Below are 19576 nucleotides of genomic sequence, written 5' to 3'. Positions count from 1 at the left end.
TTATATATTTCTTAATTCAATTTTTTTACTTTTAGATGTGTTAGATACCACTGCACTGTTGGAGCTAGGAACAAGCATTTCGCTACACCCTTTGATGGCACCCTGGAGAAGTGTGCCCTTCACTGATGAATCCCGGTTTCAACTGTACCGGGCAGATGGCAGACAGTGTGTATGGTGTCATGTGGGCAGGCAGTTTGATGATGTCAACGATGTGAACAGAGTGCCACATGGTGGCAGTGCGGTTATGGTATGGGCAGGCATAAGCTACGGACAACGAGCACAATAGTATTTTATCGATGGCAATTGGAATGCACAGAGATACAGTGACGAGATCCTGAGGCCCAATGTCATGCCATTCATCCACCGCCATCACCTCATGTTTCCGCGTGATTATGGATGGCCCCATGTCGCAAGGATCTGTATACAATTACTGAAAGCTGAAAATGTCCCAGTTCTTCCATGGCCTGCATACTCACCAGACAAGTCACCCATTGTGCATGTTTAGGATGCTCTGGATCGACGTGTACGACAGTGTGTTCCAGTTCCCGCCAATATCCAGCAATTTCGCACAGCCATTGAAAAGGAGTGGGACAACATGCATGAAACAAAATGTTGGTTACACCATATACTGACTGGTTTTCTGATCCACGCCCCTACTTGTGTTTTAAGGTATCTTTGACCAACAGATGCATATCTATATTCCCAGTCACGAGAAATCTATAGATTAGGGCCTAATGAATTTACATTTTTTTTTAAATAATTTAAATTTACTGATTTCCTTATGTGAACTGTAACTTAGTCAAATATAAAAAATTGTTATATGTTACGTTTATATTTTTGTTTGGTGTAATTCTAAATATAGCATCAACATTTTGAAAATCTGATTTCCACCTGATTGTCTGCAGCCGGCTCTGATCGTAGGGTAGGTCTAATGAAACAGGCAGGGAGAGCTGTTAGCTCATCCGTGGTGTTCGGCAAACCCTCAATTTGCTAGCCCTTAGCTCTACGTGACATCGACTGTGCCACAAATTCATGCTGAAGTAGCAAAGTTGATATCCATATTTAAAAACACAGGGTAGCTACAGTTATTGTTATGTGGTCTTAAACATTATTTTGAGTTAATAGGGGGAGTACAAGGGGAGGGTCCTGTGAAAATATTTTTAACGTTGGGGGGTTTAATGACACCAAGAGTTGGGCCAGCCCCCCTTCCCCAAGTAAATGTTGAATTGTCCCTAATTGTCGGCTGTCGGAGATTTTAGCACTAAATTACTCATGGCATTGCATGCATAGGCCTATAGGCTTAGGCGTCCACTGTATGATAATATAAAAAATATATATTTAGATATGTCGGCGGCATGTTACAACACACCAACATGCATTTCTTTATCCTTGTAAGACAGGATACTGCGTCTGCTATACAAATATACACGTACAGAAGGAGGCTAATTCATTTTTTTTATTATCAGAATTTAAAAAAATAAAGATTAGCATTATATTGTTTGATTATAGGAGTAACTCTGGTAAGCCTAAAACATTCTTCCTCACCTCAGGTTCAACTGCAAAAGGCCAATAATCAAATCAAATTTTATTTGTCATATACACGTTTAGCAGATGTTATTGCGGGTGTAGCAAAATGCTTGTGTTTCTAGCTCCAACACTGCAGTAATATCTAACAATTCACAACAATACACACAACCTAAAAGTAAAATTATGGAATTAAGGAATAAATATTAGGATAGGCAATGTCGGAGTAGCATAGACTAAATACAGTAGAATATTATACAGTATATACATATGAGATGAGTAAAGCAAAAATATGTAAACATTATTAGTGACTAGTGTTCCATTATTAAAGTGGCCAGTGATTTCAAGTCTATGTATATGGGGCAGCAGCCACTAAGGTGCAGGGTTACGTAACCGGGTGGAAGCCGCCTAGCTATTTAACACTCTGATGGCCTTGAGAGAGAAGCTGTTTTTCAGTCTCTCGGTGCCAGCTTTGATGCACCTGTACTGACCTCACCTTCTGGATGATAGTGGGGTGAACAGGCAGTGGCTCGAGTGGTTGTTGTCCTTGATTATCTTTTTGGCCTTCCTGTGTTATCAGGTGCTGTAGGTGTCCTGGAGAGCAGGTAGTTTGCCCCCGGTGATGCGTTGGGCAGACTGCACCACCCTCTGGAGAACCCTGCAGTTTCGGGTGGTGCAGTTGCCGTACCAGGCGGTGATACAGCCCGACAAGATGCTCTCAATTGTGCATCTGTAAAAGTTTGAGGGTTTTAGGTGCCAAGCTGTTGCACTGTTGCGCCTTCTTCACTGTCTGTGTGGACCATTTCAGATCGTCAGTGATGTGTGCGCCAAGGAACTTGAAGCTTTTCACCTGCTCCACTGCAGTCCCTTCGACGTGGATAGGGGCGTGCACCCTCTGCTGTTTCCTGAAGTCCACGATCAGCTCCTTTGTTTTATTGACATTGAGTAAGAGGTCATTTTCCTGGCAGCACACTCCCAGGGCTATCACCTCCTCTCTGATGGCTGTCTCGTTATTGTTGGTAATCAGGCTGTGTTGTGTTGTCTGTGGATCTATTGGGGCGGTAAGCAAATTGAAGTGCGTCTAGGGTGTCAGGCAAGGTAGAGGCGATATGATCCTTAACTAGCCTCTCAAAGCATTTCATGATGAAGTCATGAAGACCTTTGCTTTCTTGGGTACAGGAACAATGGTGGACATCTTGAAGAAAGTGGGGACAGCAGACAGGGATAAGGAGAGATTGAATATGTGCGTAAACCCTCCAGCCAGCTGGTCTGCGCATGCTCTGAGGACGCAGCTAGGGATGCCGTCTGGACCGGCAGCATTGCGAGGGTTAACACGCTTAAATGTCTTACTCACGTCGGCCACGGAGAAGGAGAGCCCACAGTCTTTGGTGGCGGCCTGCGTCGGTGGCACTGTGCTATTCTCAAAGCGGGTGAAGAAGGTGTTTAGCTTGTACGGAAGCAAGACGTCGGTGTCCACGATGTGGCTGGTTTTCCCTTTGTAGTCTGTGATTGTCTGTATACCCTGCCACATACGTCGTGTCTGAGCCGTTGAATTGGGACTCCACTTTGTCTCTATACTGACGTTTTGCCTTTTTGATTGCCTTACAGAGGGAATAACTACACTGTTTGTATTCGGTCATGTTTCCAGTCGCCTTGCCATGATTAAATGTGGTGGTACGTGCTTTCAGTTTTGCGCAAATTCTGCCATCAATCCACAGTTTCTGGTTAGGGAAGGTTTTAATAGTCACAGTGAGTACAACATCTCCTATTCACTTCCTTATAAACTCGTTCATCGAGTCAGTGTATACGTCAATGTTATTGTCTGAGGCTATCCGGAACATATCCCAGTCCACGTGATCGAAGCAATCTTGAAGCGTGGAATCCGATTGGTCAGACCAGCATTGGATAGATCTAAGCACGGGCGCTTCCTGTTTTAGTTTCTGCCTATAAGAGGGGAACAACAAGATGGAGTCATGGTCAGATTTGCCAAAAGGAGGGCCGGGGAGGGCCTTGTATGCATCGCGGAAGTTCGAGTAACAGTGGTCGAGTGTGTTACTCGCTCGTGTACTGCAACCGATATGCTGATAGAATTTAGGTAGCCTTGTTCTCAGATTAGCTTTGTTAAAAGCCCCAGCTACAATAAATGCAGCCTCAGGATATATGGTTTCTAGTTTGCGTAAAGTCCAGTGAAGTTCCTTGATGGCCGTCTTGGTATCCGCTTGCGCGGGGATATACACGGCTGTGACAATAACCGAGGAGAGTTCTCTTGGGAGATAATAGGGTCGGCATTTGATTGTGAGGAATTCTAGGTCAGGTGAACAAAAGGATTTGAGTTCTTGTATGTTGTTACAATTACTTCATGAGTCGTTAATCATGAAACATACACCCCCGCCCTTCTTCTTACCAGAGAGATGTTTGTTCCTGTCAGCGCGATGCACTGAAAATCCCGTTGGCTATAAAGACTCCAACAGCATGTCCCCAGCTAGCGATGTCTCTGTGAAACAGAGTATGTTATAATCCTGGATATCTCTTTGGAAAGAAACTCTTGACCTAATTTCGTCGACTTTGTTAACTAGGGACTGGACATTAGCGAGTAATATACTCGGAAGCGGTGGGTGGTGTGCGCGCATCCGAAGCCTCACTAGAAGACCGCTCCGGCACCCTCTCCTCCAACGGCGTTGTTTTGGGTCGGCCTCTGGAATCAGTTCAAATACCCTGGGAGGTGCAGACAAAGGATCCGCTTTGGGAAAGTTGTATTCCTGGTCGCAGTGCTGGTTGTCCTGGTAACTTGACGTCTCTCTGATATCCAATAGTTCTTCCCGGCTATACGTAATAACACTTAAGGTTTTCTGGGCTAACAATGTAAGAAATAATACATTAAAAAAACTAAATACTGCACAGTTTCCTAAGGGCTTGAAGCGAAGCTGCCATCTCTATCGGCCCCATCTTGTCAAAGACTTGATAAGTGGTGTGATGCAGATACATTTATTCAAAAGAGAATAATGACAAAAATATTGAGAGGACATTGATGCTATTGAACATTCATTATTTTAAGTAGTAAACCCAAACTAATCCCGTCTTAGCCTCTCTCTTTCCTCTATATTTACCAGGGAGCACAAATACTGCAACACAGTGACAATTAGTCAAGACTATTGACACACCCAGGACATGTCTAAACAACATTTTTTTAAACTCCATAAAGCACTACATATATTTTAAATAAAATAAGAAAACATTAACAAATCACTAAACATAAACAAATTCTCTGCTGGGAAAAGCTAAATGAAAAATGCAGACTTGAGACACCACCCAAACACAATTATAATAGTACCCTTCGTAAATGAATGTCTTGACTACATCCTGATTTCCAAGGGACAAGCATTTTACACTAAACCAGCGGCATCAAAAAGGATCAGCCCCCATTTTGTATCTCTATGAGTACAAGGAAATACAATGGACAAGAAAATAGAGAGACGTGCAGTAATTCTAGCTACACTTGCAGGACTTAACAATCATATTGGACAACTGCTCCACCTGTGAAAAAAAAGTACATTCAATGGATTGACATTATAAATAAGTATTCAAACCCAGCAGCTGTGTTGACTATGATTTCAATTCGGTGAGGATGTTATGAGAGTTTAATTTGATACTTCTAACTATACAGTATTCACTAACCTTGTGTTGTCTCCCCACATAATAGATAATGGGTAGGGGCTCCAAGACCTGTGGAACACAGCAGGGTTGGGCAGAGGCTCCGGGGTTGTGGTGCTTATACAGAGCCAGTACCTGTGGTTGGGTAAACAACACTAGATATCTCACTGAACAGACCATCTCCCCCCGTGGCTATACAGCTTCTGAATACTGAACACCCCAACTGTACAGATTCTTTAAAGACAGTTAACAATAGGGACGTCTATAGAAACATGACTGGTAGCATTACCTGGGAATACTTGTTTTCTGTGTTCCATATATAGGTGCAGGGGCCGATGCAGTAGTTAGCAAAGTAGCCAGTGGGTTCATGGATCCACTTCCAGCCCAGGTCCTTACGGAAGTCAATGTAAAGTCTTCGCACACAGCAACTCTCCGATTTGCTGGGGGGATACACACATCTAGGAGTTATACACCTTATTTCTTACAAACAGGGAGTTAACAGGGCGCTAACAGGGAGCTAACAGGGCGTTAAGAGGGTGTTAACAGGGCCTCTAAGTAGGTCTACAGTATATCTATCTGGCAAAAGAGATTAACTTTGTTGGTACACATTTAAGAGACATGAATTGATCGTTCTAAATGTGCTCTTGGGCCGTTGGAATAAAGGATAGTCTCACTCTGAGCAGATCTCTTCAGTAGTGGTTTGTCGTTTCTTCCGAGAGCTAAGCTGGCTGTGGCGTTCCACAGGAAGTGACATCAGTAAAATGTGAGGCTTTGATGGCATTTTCATGGCTAGTGTTTCTGTATCTCCCCTCAGCTTGTTCATCCCTATCATATAAAACATTGACACCTGTCAGGCAAGAGATTCATAGTGGAGGTTTTGGCAGAAAACGTATGGCTTGAGTTGATTTCAATACAGTGAATGGAGTAAACTGCAAATACCTGATATTTCGAAGAGGAATTCCTCCATTTGTTTCCCACAATCACAAGGCAACTTCAATTGGAATCCCTGCTCCTCTCCTGTAAAGTGTTGCAAAAATACTAATATAATGGTGTATCAAACTTATTTTTAAACCTGAAGGAATAGGTATACTGTTTTAGGTGTAAAAGTCTGTTGGACAGTTCTTTCACATGCTTTGTCACTTCAATCAGACACAGATTTGTAACAGGATATGATTGTCTGTATTGCAACATACTGTTTGTGTTATGTAATTATATCTACAACCCTAAAGGAAATTGTAACTTACCAGCCCCTTGCAGCCACTCATTCAGAGTCTGTGTAACATCAAAGGACACCCAGCGATTGGCCCATTCCTTGGAGACAAAATGGGACTTCAGGTAACGTGCCTTATCTCCAACTCCTCTGTAGAGTTCCAGCCTCTGCTCGTTGTCTTCGATCTTGCCACGGTTCTTGATGAGGAGACGGAGCTCAGCTTGAGAGAGCAGTCGATCAGTCCCCAATACTGACCGCATCTCAGACATGTTGAAGAGCATCTGGTGCTTACTGGTGTTCTCACCTTGGAAAGGAGAGTCAATATGATTTTTTGTACTTTCTACTACTGGACCGGTCAGTGCGGGAGAGGGGGTATAGAGAAAGAAAGAGAAACCGAAAGAGAAGCTGCATTTTACCATAGTACTGGTAATAAAACTATTGTGGATAGATTCTGTCATATAAAGGCACTCTCAGAGAGAGGCGAATGCAGTTTCAGGTTTGGCCTCAAATGCTATCTGCCGGAGCCAAAATGACCCCTGTGAGTCTGTAACAATAATTACACATTGACAGGGACGCTGAGGAAGTGAGGCTCTGCTCTGGAAGCTAGATCACACCATGCTGCTGTATTACAATAAACCAATGGCATCAAAAAGGATCTAATCAGAGGGCACGGTCCTGAGAGCTTCTGGCGCAAACCTAACCTGCTCAGAGTTACTGCCTGAACAACAAGTTTACACTGTAGCGATGTATACTGTCTTTTAGACAAAAAGGGGGAAGGACCCAGCAAAGGGAAGGAAACATCTGGTAGGGAGAGGTAAAAGGTTGACGCAGGCCGTGGTTTTACATACAGCAGACAGGGCCATTGCAGTCAGTTCAGTAAACCAATGGAAGAAACACCCATTTTCAGTCAACAACCTTATCTAAAGGACATAATTATACAAATGTACATCCTAAAAATGATCCACCAACTGCAGTTTATGCATTTGCTCAGTCATAAACTACAGCACCACTTCAAATGTATCTTATTCACGACATGCGACAAGGTTGAAATAGCCTTAATAATAATTTGCATGTCTACCAAAGCTCTCTGCATCATCCTGCGCTCCTCAATCCAGGGTGGTGAAAAGTTAGACAGATGCTACATGGTATACAGAGATAGCAGACCTTTTATTTTCGAGGGCAGAACCTGAGTCATTTAACAGCACGTACTAAGTCAAGTGTTCCTTCCTGCCAGCTATTCAGATAACCAGAATAAGCACACAGTAATCAGTCAGAGGAAACCACTGGCCCCATCCATCTGTCTTACCCTCCACATTGTAAGTGACAATATGGTCTAATGTTATTACACTCCAAATATGGGTGCGATGATCAAAGATTATGACAACAAGCAAAATATACACAATGCCTACTTTTTTGCATTGCTATGCAATTACCATGGTGAAGGCCTGTGGTTAGCTAGCTTGTTTATATCTTAAATCTACCTTTGAAGATCCCCCTACACACATCAACCATTTAACACGCCTATACTTGACTGAAGTGAGGCTAGAGAAGCATCCACTTTAACTTGACAAGCCAGAGCCTGTGTAAGCAGCAGGATGTGTGTGCATGTAGACAGCATGCATGGATATATCTACTCACTTTGTTTCATGTTGAACTTGTGGACCTCCTTTGCAAAGTATGCCTCCTCCTCTGCATCCGGATTAGGCGGTATGTACGTTTGCACCTGCTCCTCACTCAGCTCCACTGTGCTGTTGTAGATGGACATCAGGGAAGCTGGGACCTTCTCGGTGTCTCCCTCCTGGTCAATCTCTGGCTCCTTGGGCATCCGCAGCTTGCTCAGTATCTGTCCACGGATGGCCTCAATACGTTTCCTCTTCACCAGCTCCAAGTCCAGAGACTTACAGGTGGACATGGTGTCACTCCGGCACACATATTCCAGCATCAATAAGGCAGTCAGCATCAAACACACTGCCCTCATTGCACACTTTAAAGAGGAACAATGTCTATGACAGCAGGCTTTCAGAGTTGACTATTATGTGGATTTACCGTCCTGTTTGAGCCTGTTGCATGAGCTGATTTCAATGTACTTCTCCTGCTGCTGTCACAACAACCCAGGAGGCTTCAGTATCTCAAGTTGAGTTCCTCAGAGACTGGTGCTAGCTCTGGAGCCGAGGTCAGATCCCAGACGAGAACCACATAGAGTTCACCACCAAAAGAGCTCAGCCTAAACTGAGTCACTGTCTCGCTGGCATGGTGCCTCACAGACTCTCACAGTGCTCCCTAGAGGCAGTCTCAATTCATGAATGAATGAACTACAGCACATCACCACATTACTCCCCGTCCCTGGGACCCAATTTAAAATAACAAACAAGCTCTTAGGAGACCCTGTGTAAACTGAGATTTGGAAAGTAACAGAGGAATATCTCAATGAAAATTGTCAAGTTGTCTCAACTGTCTTCCCAACTCTCTATAAAAATGTATTTATGTTCAAATCAGTTAACAAATTGTTTTGGCAAATGTGACAGTCTCTTCCTACACCGTTATTGAATATAAGTTTTAGTCAGCTGACTCACTTCCTTCATCAGATAAACTGCTTCAGACTAAGCCAAAGCAAAGGGCCATATCATTAGTCTAGAAGAGCACAATATTGACAAATGTAAATGTCTAAACCAGTTCTACATAAATACATGCACACAACATACCGTATTGCATAAAGCACAAGAAATGTTGTAAAAAAAACAACTTCCTTGCTTCAATTACTTAACCATTTCAAATGTTCCAAGACCGATGCTGTGTCATTCACTAGATGCACTTTCCCATGCTAAACTTGAGAGAACACCCAAGACAGAGATCCACCACAAAAAAATGAAAGAGCAGAGTAGACATCATAACAGCGTCATCTAACTCACCCACAGTTACAGCTCAGGCCCGCCTCCTTCTCTTTCTCTAGTCTACTATATCCAGATCCAGTCAATCAAAACGTTTCAGACTAAAACAAAGAAATAAGAAAAAAACAACACACCGTAGAAAACCATCTACCCTATTAGACCCTAGAGTTGTTAGTTTCAGCAGCCATCATCAGCCACTGATCTTTTCATTCCAGTTCCTGTTGCTTTTCTGTCTAGTTCCTGTCCTCTTGCACAAAAACAGTAGGAAGCTCTAAGTCCAGGAAGTGTGCAGCATTGTGAAACATCTGCCATTTCAAAGTATAGGGTTGCTGTTTCACATGGAAGAACCTAAATCAAATTGTATTTGTCACATGCGCCGAATACAATAGGTGTAGTCCTTACAGTGAAATGCTTACTTACAAGCCCTTAACCAACAATGCAGTTAAGAAAAATACCTAAAAAAAAAGTAACAAATAATTAAAGAGCAGCAGTAAAATAACAATAGTGAGGCTATATATAAGGGGTACCGGTACAGAGTTAATGTGCAGAGGCACCGGTTAGTCGAGGTCATTTAGGTAATATGTACATGGAGGTGGAGTTAAAGTGACTATGCATAGATAATAAACAGAGCGTAGCAGCAATGTAAAAGAGGGGGGTCAATGCAAATAGTCTGAGTAGCCATTTGATTAGATGTTCAGGAGTCTTATGGTTTGGGGGTAGAAACTGTTTATAAGCCTTTTGGACCTAGACTTGGCGCTCCGAGGATCACCGTGGCGGATGTGTTGTTACCTACCCTTACCCCCTGGGCGCGGCCCGTCAGGAAGTCCAGGATCCAGTTGCAGAGGGAGGTGTTTAGTCCCAGGGTCCTTAGCTTAGTGATGAGCTTTGAGGGCACTATGGTGTTGAACGCTGAGCTGTAGTCAATGAAGAACATTTTCACATAGGTGTTCCTTTTGTCCAGGTGTGAAAGGGCGTAGAAGAATAAACCCTGTCTATTACAGACAGAAGCAACAATGCTAGGACCAATATGTACAGACAATAGTATAAAGATATATATCCCCAGATGGTGCAATAGAGATTGCATCATCTGTGGATCTGTTGGAGCGGTATACAAATTGGAGTGGATCAAGGGTTTCTGGGATAATGGTGTTGATGTGAGCCATGACCAGCCTTTCAAAGCACTTCATGGCTACAGATGTGTGCTACCGGTCGGTAGTCATTTAGGCAGATTACCTTAGTGTTCTTGGGCACAGCGACTACGGTGGTCTGCTTGAAACATGTTGGTATTACAGACTCAGACAAGGAGAGGTTGAAAATGTCAGTGAAGACACTTGCCAGTTGGTCAGCGCATGTTCGGAGTACACGTCCTGGTAATCCGTCCAGCCCTGCGGCCTTGTGAATGTTGACCTGTTTAAAGGTCTTACTCACATCAGCTACAGAGAGCGAGATCACAGTCGTCCGCAGCAGATGATGCTCTCATGCATGTTTCAGTGTTACTTGCCTCAAAGCGAGCATAGAAGTAATTTAGCTTTTCTGGTTGGCTTGTGTTAACTGGTTGATATGCTAAATTCAATAGACTTTCAAGTGCTAAAAACAGAGTATCATCCAAATAGACTGACATGGATACAATATATTCGTAGTTAATATATTTTGTCTCAACTCTGTGTTTACCACCTACTATCAAACATTAATAATAAGTACTTCATAATATTACAGAAAATATTGATGAGTGCATTAATTGTGCCTATCAGTAATGGCACTTGCAAGCCTAACTTTGAGTGAATATTTGTACAGCAAAAAGATGTAAGTTATGTTAAAGATCAAAGGCATCAGGTTTGGTACATTGTATTGATTTATTTACATAATTCTACTATATAAAACACAAGGAATTCATAGAAAAGTATCAAACTGAAATTGTTCGCATTGTTTAAAATACAACCTCGATGATATGAAATGTTCTAAAAAATATTGACAATCGGGAAGGCAGATGGTGTTGAAAGGTTCTTCTCAGCATGTATGCCACATCAACGCATCTCACAAGGCAAAATATCTCATCTGACCTTCTTTTATGTACCCCGGTGCAGATATGGTCCAAATCCACACCGCCCCCACCCACTAACAATACAGTGCTCCATTCAGGCTTCCCTCCATTCACCCTTTGCTGTCCCATCTCTACATTTCAGCTCTCTACACCATATCTGTCAAAATGTCGCATGATGATGCCGAGCTCCAGCTCCACAGTGCCCATAGCAACTGTGTGCAGCCTATATCTGTCCGCCCCACTGTATACGAGGTCTGGGGAGCGCAGCTGGGGACCTCCACCCACAAAGGTTTGAGCTATCTGCTCTTGCCAGGATCCCAGTGGTCTCCAGGTCACACAGCGTACATGGTGGTGCCCTGGGCTGGAGGGCACATGGCAATATCCATAACCATACAGCTGACAGCGCCCAAATGAATCCTGGTGCCAAACCTGCAGGTGAAGCTTGGGCCAACCTGAAGGGGAATAAAAGACAAACGAGTCTTACCCTGAAAACTAGGCTTGGTAGATGTGACTATGTATATACTGTAACTAGCTTTCGATTTACGTCTGTGATGAACTGTTACTTTGAAATTGACAGGAACCTAGTTTGTTACCTTGCAGTCCTTTAGTGGTGTAGTGCAGATCAATGGGATGACTCCAGTATGCCATATCCCCCGTCTGAGGCAAATCCACCTGGGTCTGCCCCTCCTTCAGGCCAGAGAGAAGTCTCCATGCACCTCCTTACATAACGAGATAAGTGTTGTTGGAAACTGAGAATCACAACCATAACGGATAAGGTCAAGTATACATCATACTCAATAAAATAATCTGATTATAACGAAAAACACCTGTATGAATTCCCCATTTACAGAAGAGACTGCTCTGAGGGAAGCCGCTAGCCCCAACGATCTGACCGATAATGTGCAGCTCTGCCATTACCGGTATCTGTGCAGCTTCTTTGCCTGCAGGTAGAGAACATAATAACGTTGAATTGGTGGAAATCTCTGTTTACAGTCACTAGTTAGCTGGGATTAACGTTAGTTAAGAGTAACGTTAGCTAGCCTCGTAGGGTCAAAAGATACATTCGTCAACATAGCTGGCCTGCAAAATGGTTGTTGGTTAGCTAGCAAGCTAGCACGTTTGATTAACTAACGTTTCAACAATTTATATAAAAGATTGACAGTGAAAAACAATAATAATGTAAAAAAAACATACCCCAAGGATTCACTCAGATGAAAATACCGAAGCCACCATGATCCTAATTTCCTTGGAAACCAAACAGGAAACTACGGAAGCTGACGATAGAAAGCAGGCAAAGCGCGCATTCAAAATCCACAGATAGAAGATTTGACTGCTCTGTTCCCTTCTTTCGACAGTCAGTATGGATTCTTGGATGACCTTGTAGGAAACTAGGGAAATGAATTGTCCACTAGTTTATTGCTATGGAAGTGTTTTCTTACACATACACTGCACAATAGTATAGCTGGCTGTGTATATTTCTATCAATAAAATATATGTAACGTAGGGGAGAGTGGTGTCAGTTGAGCCAAATGGTCTATGCGTGCGCCACCCTTGTTTCTAGGAAACAACGCACAAAATTCATATTTTGACCAAATATTTAGGATGAGGTCATCATTTCATGTAGTCTGTGAAGGAAGAAACCTCGTGGGAAAAAAGTGGTAAGCAAGTTATGTCCAAATAATGGATTTTCACCAAGTCAAATTAATATATTGTGTTAGAGATTTGATTATGCTTGCTTGTATCTAATCCAAAATAGATCATTTTAGGATTGTTTTATACACCAGTTGGGGTCTCTATAAGCTTCAATATGTTGCACTAAACCTAGCATCAGTGGTGGAAAAAGTTTCCAAATGTTATACTTGAGTAAAACTATGTATATCTTAATAGAAAATTACTCAAGTAAAAGTGAAAGTCACCCAGAAAAATACTACTTGAGTAAAAGTTTGAAAGTATTTGGTTTTAAATATACTTATGTTTCAAAAGTAAATGTAATTGATAAAATATACTTAAGTATCAAAAGTAAAAGTATAAATAATTTCAAATTCCTTATAGTAAGCAAACCAGCACCATTTTTTTTATTTTTTAAATTTACAGATAGCCAGGGGCACACTCCAACACTCAGACATAATTTACAAGTGAAGAATTTGTGTTTAGTGAGTCTGCCAGATCAGAGGCAGCAGGGATGACCAGGGATGTTCACTTGATAAGTGCGTGAAATTGACAGTAAAAGTAAAAGTTGTCAAAAATATAAATAGTAATGTACAGATACCCCCAAAAACGACTTAAGTATTACTTTAAAGTATTTTTACGTAAGTATTTCATACCACTGCCTAGCAGGAAGTGCATCCTTGTAGCTGTGTGGGCTAATATAGTCAAAATGTTTGCCTTGGGTAAGTTTAGCCAATGGCTATGGGGTAAGATGAGCCAATATGTTTGAGCCAATGGCAAGTTGAGCAAATGTCAGTGTTTCTTCCCAGACGTAATGCAAAGTATTATCGCTGGGATATGAGGTAACAACAGGGCCTGGCATATGTCACAAGTGTAAAAAAAAAAGTACAATGTTTTTTTTTTAGGTGATAAGCCTGTATTGAAATATGCTTAAAGATGCACTATGCAGAAATCGCTCCAACATTTCCTGGTTGCTAAAACTCTAATAGACGCCTAATTTCTATTTATTTGACAAAATAACTATAGTATGTATGGAGAATCATTGTAACATCTAAACCACTGTGAAATATATTTTCCATAACCAAAAATATTGTTGTTTCAGATGTTTGAAGCTGGTGTTCAAAAACGAAATTAATAGAGCAAAACCAAAACTTAAGAACAGGAAGCATAGAAATAGCACACATAGAACAGATCTACCACTTCTTAGACTTTCTTTCAAGTAGGATGATAGATCTATAACTCACATTTATATGTGGATTTGGTCGGGTCGCCCAAAAAGTTACATATTGCCACTTTAAAATGATTGAAAGACAAGAAAGTGATTGTTATTGTGTTGAATTGTGTTTGTGAAATAAAGATAGACAGGGTTTTAAAAAGGTAGTGGTAATATTTCATTCAGTACAGTCATTTGTAGGCGGCTAAATCTACCCCATACCTAGGTAAGTTGTGCCAAGAGACCACTTTTTCTGTACAAGCTATGTTTTCAAAATTGTAATGTTTACATGAATTGTGATTATTTCCAGGTATACACAACATTCATAAATATATGTAGATATTTTTTAAATAAATAATACTATATTTCCCTTGACAGAGTGACGCTGAATGTAAAAAATTGCTCCACTTACCCCACTCACCCCTAATGTCATGATGCATTAATGTGTGCTAGGCTACACAAGGCTGCGTATTGCTCGCTATGGTTATGAAAGAGACAAGAAAGCACCAAACATTTTCTATCGAACCCTGGCATTTATTTAAGCAACATATAAATAAGGAAACGAAACAATGACAATGAACTTAGCTAACACATGGCAGAGCAAAAGTTAAGGAGATAGGTGTGGGGCAAATAGTTATAAAGACAAGGTATGCTTACATTACATTATTTAAAACAGCATCAAGAAATCCACGCTCTCTCCATAGCCAGAGGATGACAGTAGACAGGTTGTAACCAAATAAATTATATCAAAGATAAGATAAAATAGCTCAAATGTTTTGCATCAGTGCATATCACTTACAAAGGGTGGCAACAATAAGAGGCAATTATTGCCCTTGTATTTTCATAAAGGATGAACAGGAGGATTGAAAGTCTTGACGTTAGGTAAATCATAATTTCCCCCCTAGAATGAAAATCCCCCACAGTCAAAGGCATCAAAGTCTGAGTCTGCCCCCTCAAAGTCAAAGCTGTGGAAGTGAGGAGAGTCAACAACAGTCTGGTTGCAGGAGTGGTATGCCCCTGCTGAGCCCAGGTTAGAGAAGTCTGTGGTGGGCGGCAGGTCAGGAGGCCTTACGTCAGGATTAGCAGGAGAGCATGCACCCAGGTAACCCATGGCAGAGGAAGCAGCGGCCCCTCCCATTAGCAGATACACAGCCCTCACTGCCTGGGCATCATGGCTGGTGCCATGGCGCAGACAGCCCACTGAACGACTAGTCCCTTTGTCCCTCTTCATGTGGGGAGATTTCTGGCCTGTGGTGGAGGGTGGAGAGAGAGTGTCATGCACATCCTTAGTTGCTGTCTACGGCTTTTTTTTCTACAGACTCATCCAAAGAAAAACTTAAACAGTCACGTAGACAGTGGGTAAATTAATTCAGAGACAAAATTGCATAAACAAGTTTGTATAGCGATGTCCGTACGTCCCGTATTTCTCACCATTTTCCTTTTGTTGATTGTCGCCTGTGGTTGGCCCAGGAGAATTTGGCCCAACAGAGATTAAGCCAGGAGATCTTGGCCCAGGAGATCTCGGCCCAGGAGATCTTGGCCCAGAAGATCTTGGCCCAGGGTATCTTGGCCCAGGAGATAAGATCTCCATATCACTGAGCGGTGGAGTTGGGGGATCTTTGTCAGAAATGGGGTCTGGAAGCGGGTCTCTGTCAGTGATGCATCGTGTCGAAGCATTATGGCGTCTACAGGAGGACATTGGTGACGATACACTCTGTAGAGTAGAAAAGTGTATAGCTGTGATATCAAATCATTGAGGAAGAATACCCTTCATCTTGCAATGCTATCGCTCACAGTCACATCACTGACAATATTCCCAGTTTGTTCAAATGAGGAGGGCGAATTAAGATTCAAATTAAGGAGGCATAGACTCACCTCTCGCACTTTCCTCAGCATGTTGACCCATTGACTGAGGAGAAAATATGACACATTATTACTTCAGTAGTACTCAGAACATAGTTTCATCAACGAGAGATGAAAGAAAGTAAATCGCTGACACTGCACAATGCTGCCAACTCCAGTAATCCCATCCCACCCCAGCCTCTATCGCACATTGCTCTGCCAACTGACCTGCAGTCTTCTGCATTGTCAGCCAGTAGCAGCAGGAACTTCTCCTGAGGCAGGATCAGAGCAAAGCAGCAGTCCCTGCTTCCTCCAGAGGGCAGCTTGGGCAGGTCCAGGATCTCCCTGCCCTCCACGATGGCCTCACAGCCCCCCTGCAATGCCACCATCTGGTCAGGAGGGGACACTGCATCGCGACTCACCAACACACAGCCGTCAGCTGTCAATATGAGGTACCTCTCCTTCCATTGTTTGAACATAAAGCCACCTGGAAGTGAGAGGTGAAGGTTGGTAGAGCAGGGGACAGGAAGCAGGAAGAGTGCATGATGGATGGTGAGAGAGCGGAACAAACAAAGACGAAGCTCTTTAGAGGCACTTAGGACTACATACATTTTTCAGAACAGAAATATTTAACACCCAAAGCACGATGGCAGGATTAACCATGTGTGTTAGGTGTATACTTTTGTTTCAAAGTAGATTTGTTTAAGACTACTAAGAAACACTCTGTGGGACCCTGATTTAGCCCACTGCAGTACCAGGTTAAACTAACTTTTTCACAATGATGATGATAATGATGGAAGCAGTGTGCCAGTGGTTTCAAACATGTCCACTCTCTGCTTCCTATTCTCTCCTCCTTTAGGATTAAAACAAGTCACATGGTTGGAGGATCAAGGGGGGGCTGGACCAAGCAGATAATACTGCCTATAGCGTGCACTTGAACTAGAATAAACAGTGCCACACATCTGGATCCACTCACTACATCTGCAAACCAAAGTGATGCACTTCATCAGAGCATATAGGACAATCAGTCCAGGACAGGAGACAGTCTGAACAGCTGTTAGCCCACTAGCATATGGCATTTGACTGCATCATATGACCATGTCCTAGTTAATTGATACAAATGAGTTTGAACACCCTCTGATGTGGTCTGATCTAGTAATCTATTCTTGATCTATTCCTGCCCTAGATTGTCTGTGCCAGAACTCCAAAGCACTATTTTTCTCTGCATTTGCCCAACTAATTCCACGTTATGCAATGCATGGTATGTTGATGGAACATGCCCCACTTATTTTACATCAACAGAGTTTTTCCCCACCTAGTCAGCTCTGAGATTCAAACCAGCAACCTTTCGGTTACTGGCCCAAAGAGTTTAACCACTAGGTGTCCTGTATTTAGTCAATTTATACATGCTGTATTGATGCCCGTAAAGCTCAATAGATCTAGCTTAGCATCGGACATAGACTGTAAAACATTTCCCCGTTGTCATAATGCAAAAGAAGATTGTCTGTTTATGCTAGCCATCATCTAATAAATATTTCTATGGATTTTACATAGGCTTCAGTTTTGTACCAAAACACACAACTAAAGATAATCATTATTTTACAGAAATTAATACATTTAAAAAAAACATCAATAAATGTACATTACAATAATAATTAAAGTAACAACCTACCAATTATTACTACCTAACAAAAATAACGAAAGTAAAAGAGAGGAGACCTAGTGTCTTACCATACTTCCTGAGAAATCCACGGTGAATCCCTGCAACACTCATATTTAAAGGTTAGCCTCCATGAGAGACAAGGCGCAAGAGATGGAGAGAGCAATGGCTGTATTTAGGAAGGATGCAAAGTGGGCTAGTGAGCATGCCTGTGTGTGTTTGGTATGTTTTAGTGCCGAGGCATAATCCCCATTCAGCTGGAGCATCCCACACAGGGGCAGTTCAGAAGCTTGGAATGAGATTGGGTTTACTGTCCTTAGGCAAGCCAAGTACAATCACATAAAAAACACATGCCAGTGCAAATCAAAAGTATAATACTGAAGTATGAATGGTCAAATCTAATGCAAAATTCCTAACCTACAAAATGACTTATAGCCTAACCATTTGTGCAACATTTTCACTCATGCATATAGAATTAGAGAAAGCACTCATTCACTGGGTAAAGCACATATAATCTGTACTGTCTATTGTGCTATTACTGACATGATGCATAACCACCAGCTTCTCTCTTCTCTTGAGCCACTTGATAGTATTTCCTATCGATACTTGCATGCACTAAAATCACTAAAACTTGCACTATGACTCAGTGATTTAAGGCCTCAATCACTAAAACATGCACTATGACTCAGTGATTTAAGTCCTCAATCACTAAAACTTGCACTATGACTCAGTGATTTAAGGCCTCAATCACTAAAACATGCACTATGACTCAGTGATTTAAGTCCTCAATCACTAAAACTTGCACTACGACTCAGTGATTTAAGTCCTCAATCACTAAAACATGCACTATGACTCAGTGATTTAAGTCCTCAATCACTAAAACATGCACTATGACTCAGTGATTTAAGGCCTCAATCACTAAAACATGCACTATGACCTTAGTGATTTATGTTCTCAATCAATAAAACGTGTATTATGACTCAGTGATATAAGTTCTCAATCAATAAAACATGCACTATGACTCAGTGATTTAAATCCTCAATAATTGGTGTATTTCTTAATCTTAATCCCATTAACACTTTTATGTGAAGTCAACAACAACCCCCTGTGGTGGGGTGCGATGAGATCACACTGACAATCCCTCACTGTCTTTTGACCCCAGATTATGGCGGCCGCTAGGGATTGCTATATCTCTCCACAGATGGTTTGTGGGAAATGGGAATGGACAAACTGATACCATGTTAATCTTTAATAACCTATGTGAATGTTGCAGCATAAATCCCATATGGTTTTAAAATATCATACATGGAACAGACATTAAGCATTTTGCTGCAGGATAACAGTCATTCACATCTCTGCAGATAAACACTTTATTTGTTTGTTTTTCATAACAACTTTAACAATGAAAACTGACATTAAGTTTTCTCATACGCGCATCCATCCTTTATCATATGCTAGCATATTCTTTCAGATCATGTATAACATCTTGTTTTTCAAGCCTGGCTGTGAGGACCAACAGGGTGTGTAGGCTTTTGCTCCGGCCCAGCACCGTCAAACAAGGTTAATTTTAGGCTTCATAATTATTAGTTGATTATTTGAATCAGGTAGTATTAGCCATCGATGAACCGCTAGGACTATGATTGAAGAGCACTGCTATGGCATGAGATTATGCTGTTCTGGCCTAGGACATTTTATTGCAGTGTTGTGATTCTAAGAACATCCACAAGGGCGCAGCAATGCCCCATGTACTGTATGTTGTATGTTTTTTATGTTGCCATGAAATAGGGTTGTGACTAGATGGAGTACAGCTACGACCGAAAGTGACTTTTCGTAGCAGGTTATGAGAACGTTTTAGCTAACCTTAACCGGTTTCCTAACC

The 19576-nt window shown here is 41.9% G+C and overlaps 3 protein-coding genes across 3 annotated transcripts; all 3 read right to left on the bottom strand.

Moving 5' to 3' along the window:
* Positions 1-4493: 4493 nt before the first annotated feature.
* Positions 4494-9512, bottom strand: LOC106563563 (transforming growth factor beta-1 proprotein). The gene is made up of 8 exons (XM_014129261.2): positions 9295-9512; positions 8024-8779; positions 6420-6689; positions 6115-6192; positions 5850-6000; positions 5465-5615; positions 5200-5310; positions 4494-5058 (listed from the first exon to the last, which is right to left on the bottom strand). Exons 2-8 carry the CDS (start codon positions 8361-8363, stop codon positions 5011-5013), a joined length of 1149 nt encoding a protein of 382 aa, XP_013984736.1. The 5' UTR covers positions 8364-8779; positions 9295-9512; the 3' UTR covers positions 4494-5010.
* A 1595-nt stretch (positions 9513-11107) lies between these two features.
* Positions 11108-12617, bottom strand: LOC106563631 (B9 domain-containing protein 2). The gene is made up of 4 exons (XM_014129386.2): positions 12509-12617; positions 12142-12255; positions 11908-12033; positions 11108-11766 (listed from the first exon to the last, which is right to left on the bottom strand). Exons 2-4 carry the CDS (start codon positions 12227-12229, stop codon positions 11453-11455), a joined length of 528 nt encoding a protein of 175 aa, XP_013984861.1. The 5' UTR covers positions 12230-12255; positions 12509-12617; the 3' UTR covers positions 11108-11452.
* A 2101-nt stretch (positions 12618-14718) lies between these two features.
* On the bottom strand, positions 14719-17961 carry LOC106563630 (uncharacterized). Its single transcript, XM_014129385.2, has 5 exons — positions 17769-17961; positions 16266-16524; positions 16071-16104; positions 15627-15909; positions 14719-15443 (listed from the first exon to the last, which is right to left on the bottom strand). The coding sequence occupies exons 1-5, from the start codon at positions 17809-17811 to the stop codon at positions 15097-15099; spliced, it is 966 nt and encodes a 321-aa protein (XP_013984860.1). The 5' UTR covers positions 17812-17961; the 3' UTR covers positions 14719-15096.
* Between the last annotated feature and the right edge of the window lie 1615 nt (positions 17962-19576).

This window comes from Salmo salar, chromosome ssa11, assembly GCF_905237065.1.
Source record: "Salmo salar chromosome ssa11, Ssal_v3.1, whole genome shotgun sequence".
Classification (NCBI taxonomy): Eukaryota; Metazoa; Chordata; class Actinopteri; order Salmoniformes; family Salmonidae; genus Salmo; species Salmo salar.
The sequence above is the reverse complement of the archived record's forward strand: the minus strand, read 5'-3'. Positions and strand labels throughout refer to the sequence as shown.

Coding starts and splice junctions, on each gene's coding strand:
- LOC106563630 (XM_014129385.2), bottom strand. CDS start 17,811: ATGAGTGTTGCAGGGATTCACCGTGGATTTCTCAGGAAGTATG. Junction 16,525..17,768: donor TGGATTTCTCAGGAAGTATG/GTAAGACACTAG, acceptor TCTCACTTCCAG/GTGGCTTTATGTTCAAACAA. Junction 16,105..16,265: donor GACAATGCAGAAGACTGCAG/GTCAGTTGGCAG, acceptor TTTTCTCCTCAG/TCAATGGGTCAACATGCTGA.
- LOC106563631 (XM_014129386.2), bottom strand. CDS start 12,229: ATGGCAGAGCTGCACATTATCGGTCAGATCGTTGGGGCTAGCGGCTTC. Junction 12,034..12,141: donor TAAATGGGGAATTCATACAG/GTGTTTTTCGTT, acceptor TCGTTATGTAAG/GAGGTGCATGGAGACTTCTC. Junction 11,767..11,907: donor CACCACTAAAGGACTGCAAG/GTAACAAACTAG, acceptor ATTCCCCTTCAG/GTTGGCCCAAGCTTCACCTG.
- LOC106563563 (XM_014129261.2), bottom strand. CDS start 8,363: ATGAGGGCAGTGTGTTTGATGCTGACTGCCTTATTGATGCTGGAATAT. Junction 6,690..8,023: donor CAAGTTCAACATGAAACAAA/GTGAGTAGATAT, acceptor CTCCTTTCCAAG/GTGAGAACACCAGTAAGCAC. Junction 5,616..5,849: donor ACTGAAGAGATCTGCTCAGA/GTGAGACTATCC, acceptor GTATCCCCCCAG/CAAATCGGAGAGTTGCTGTG.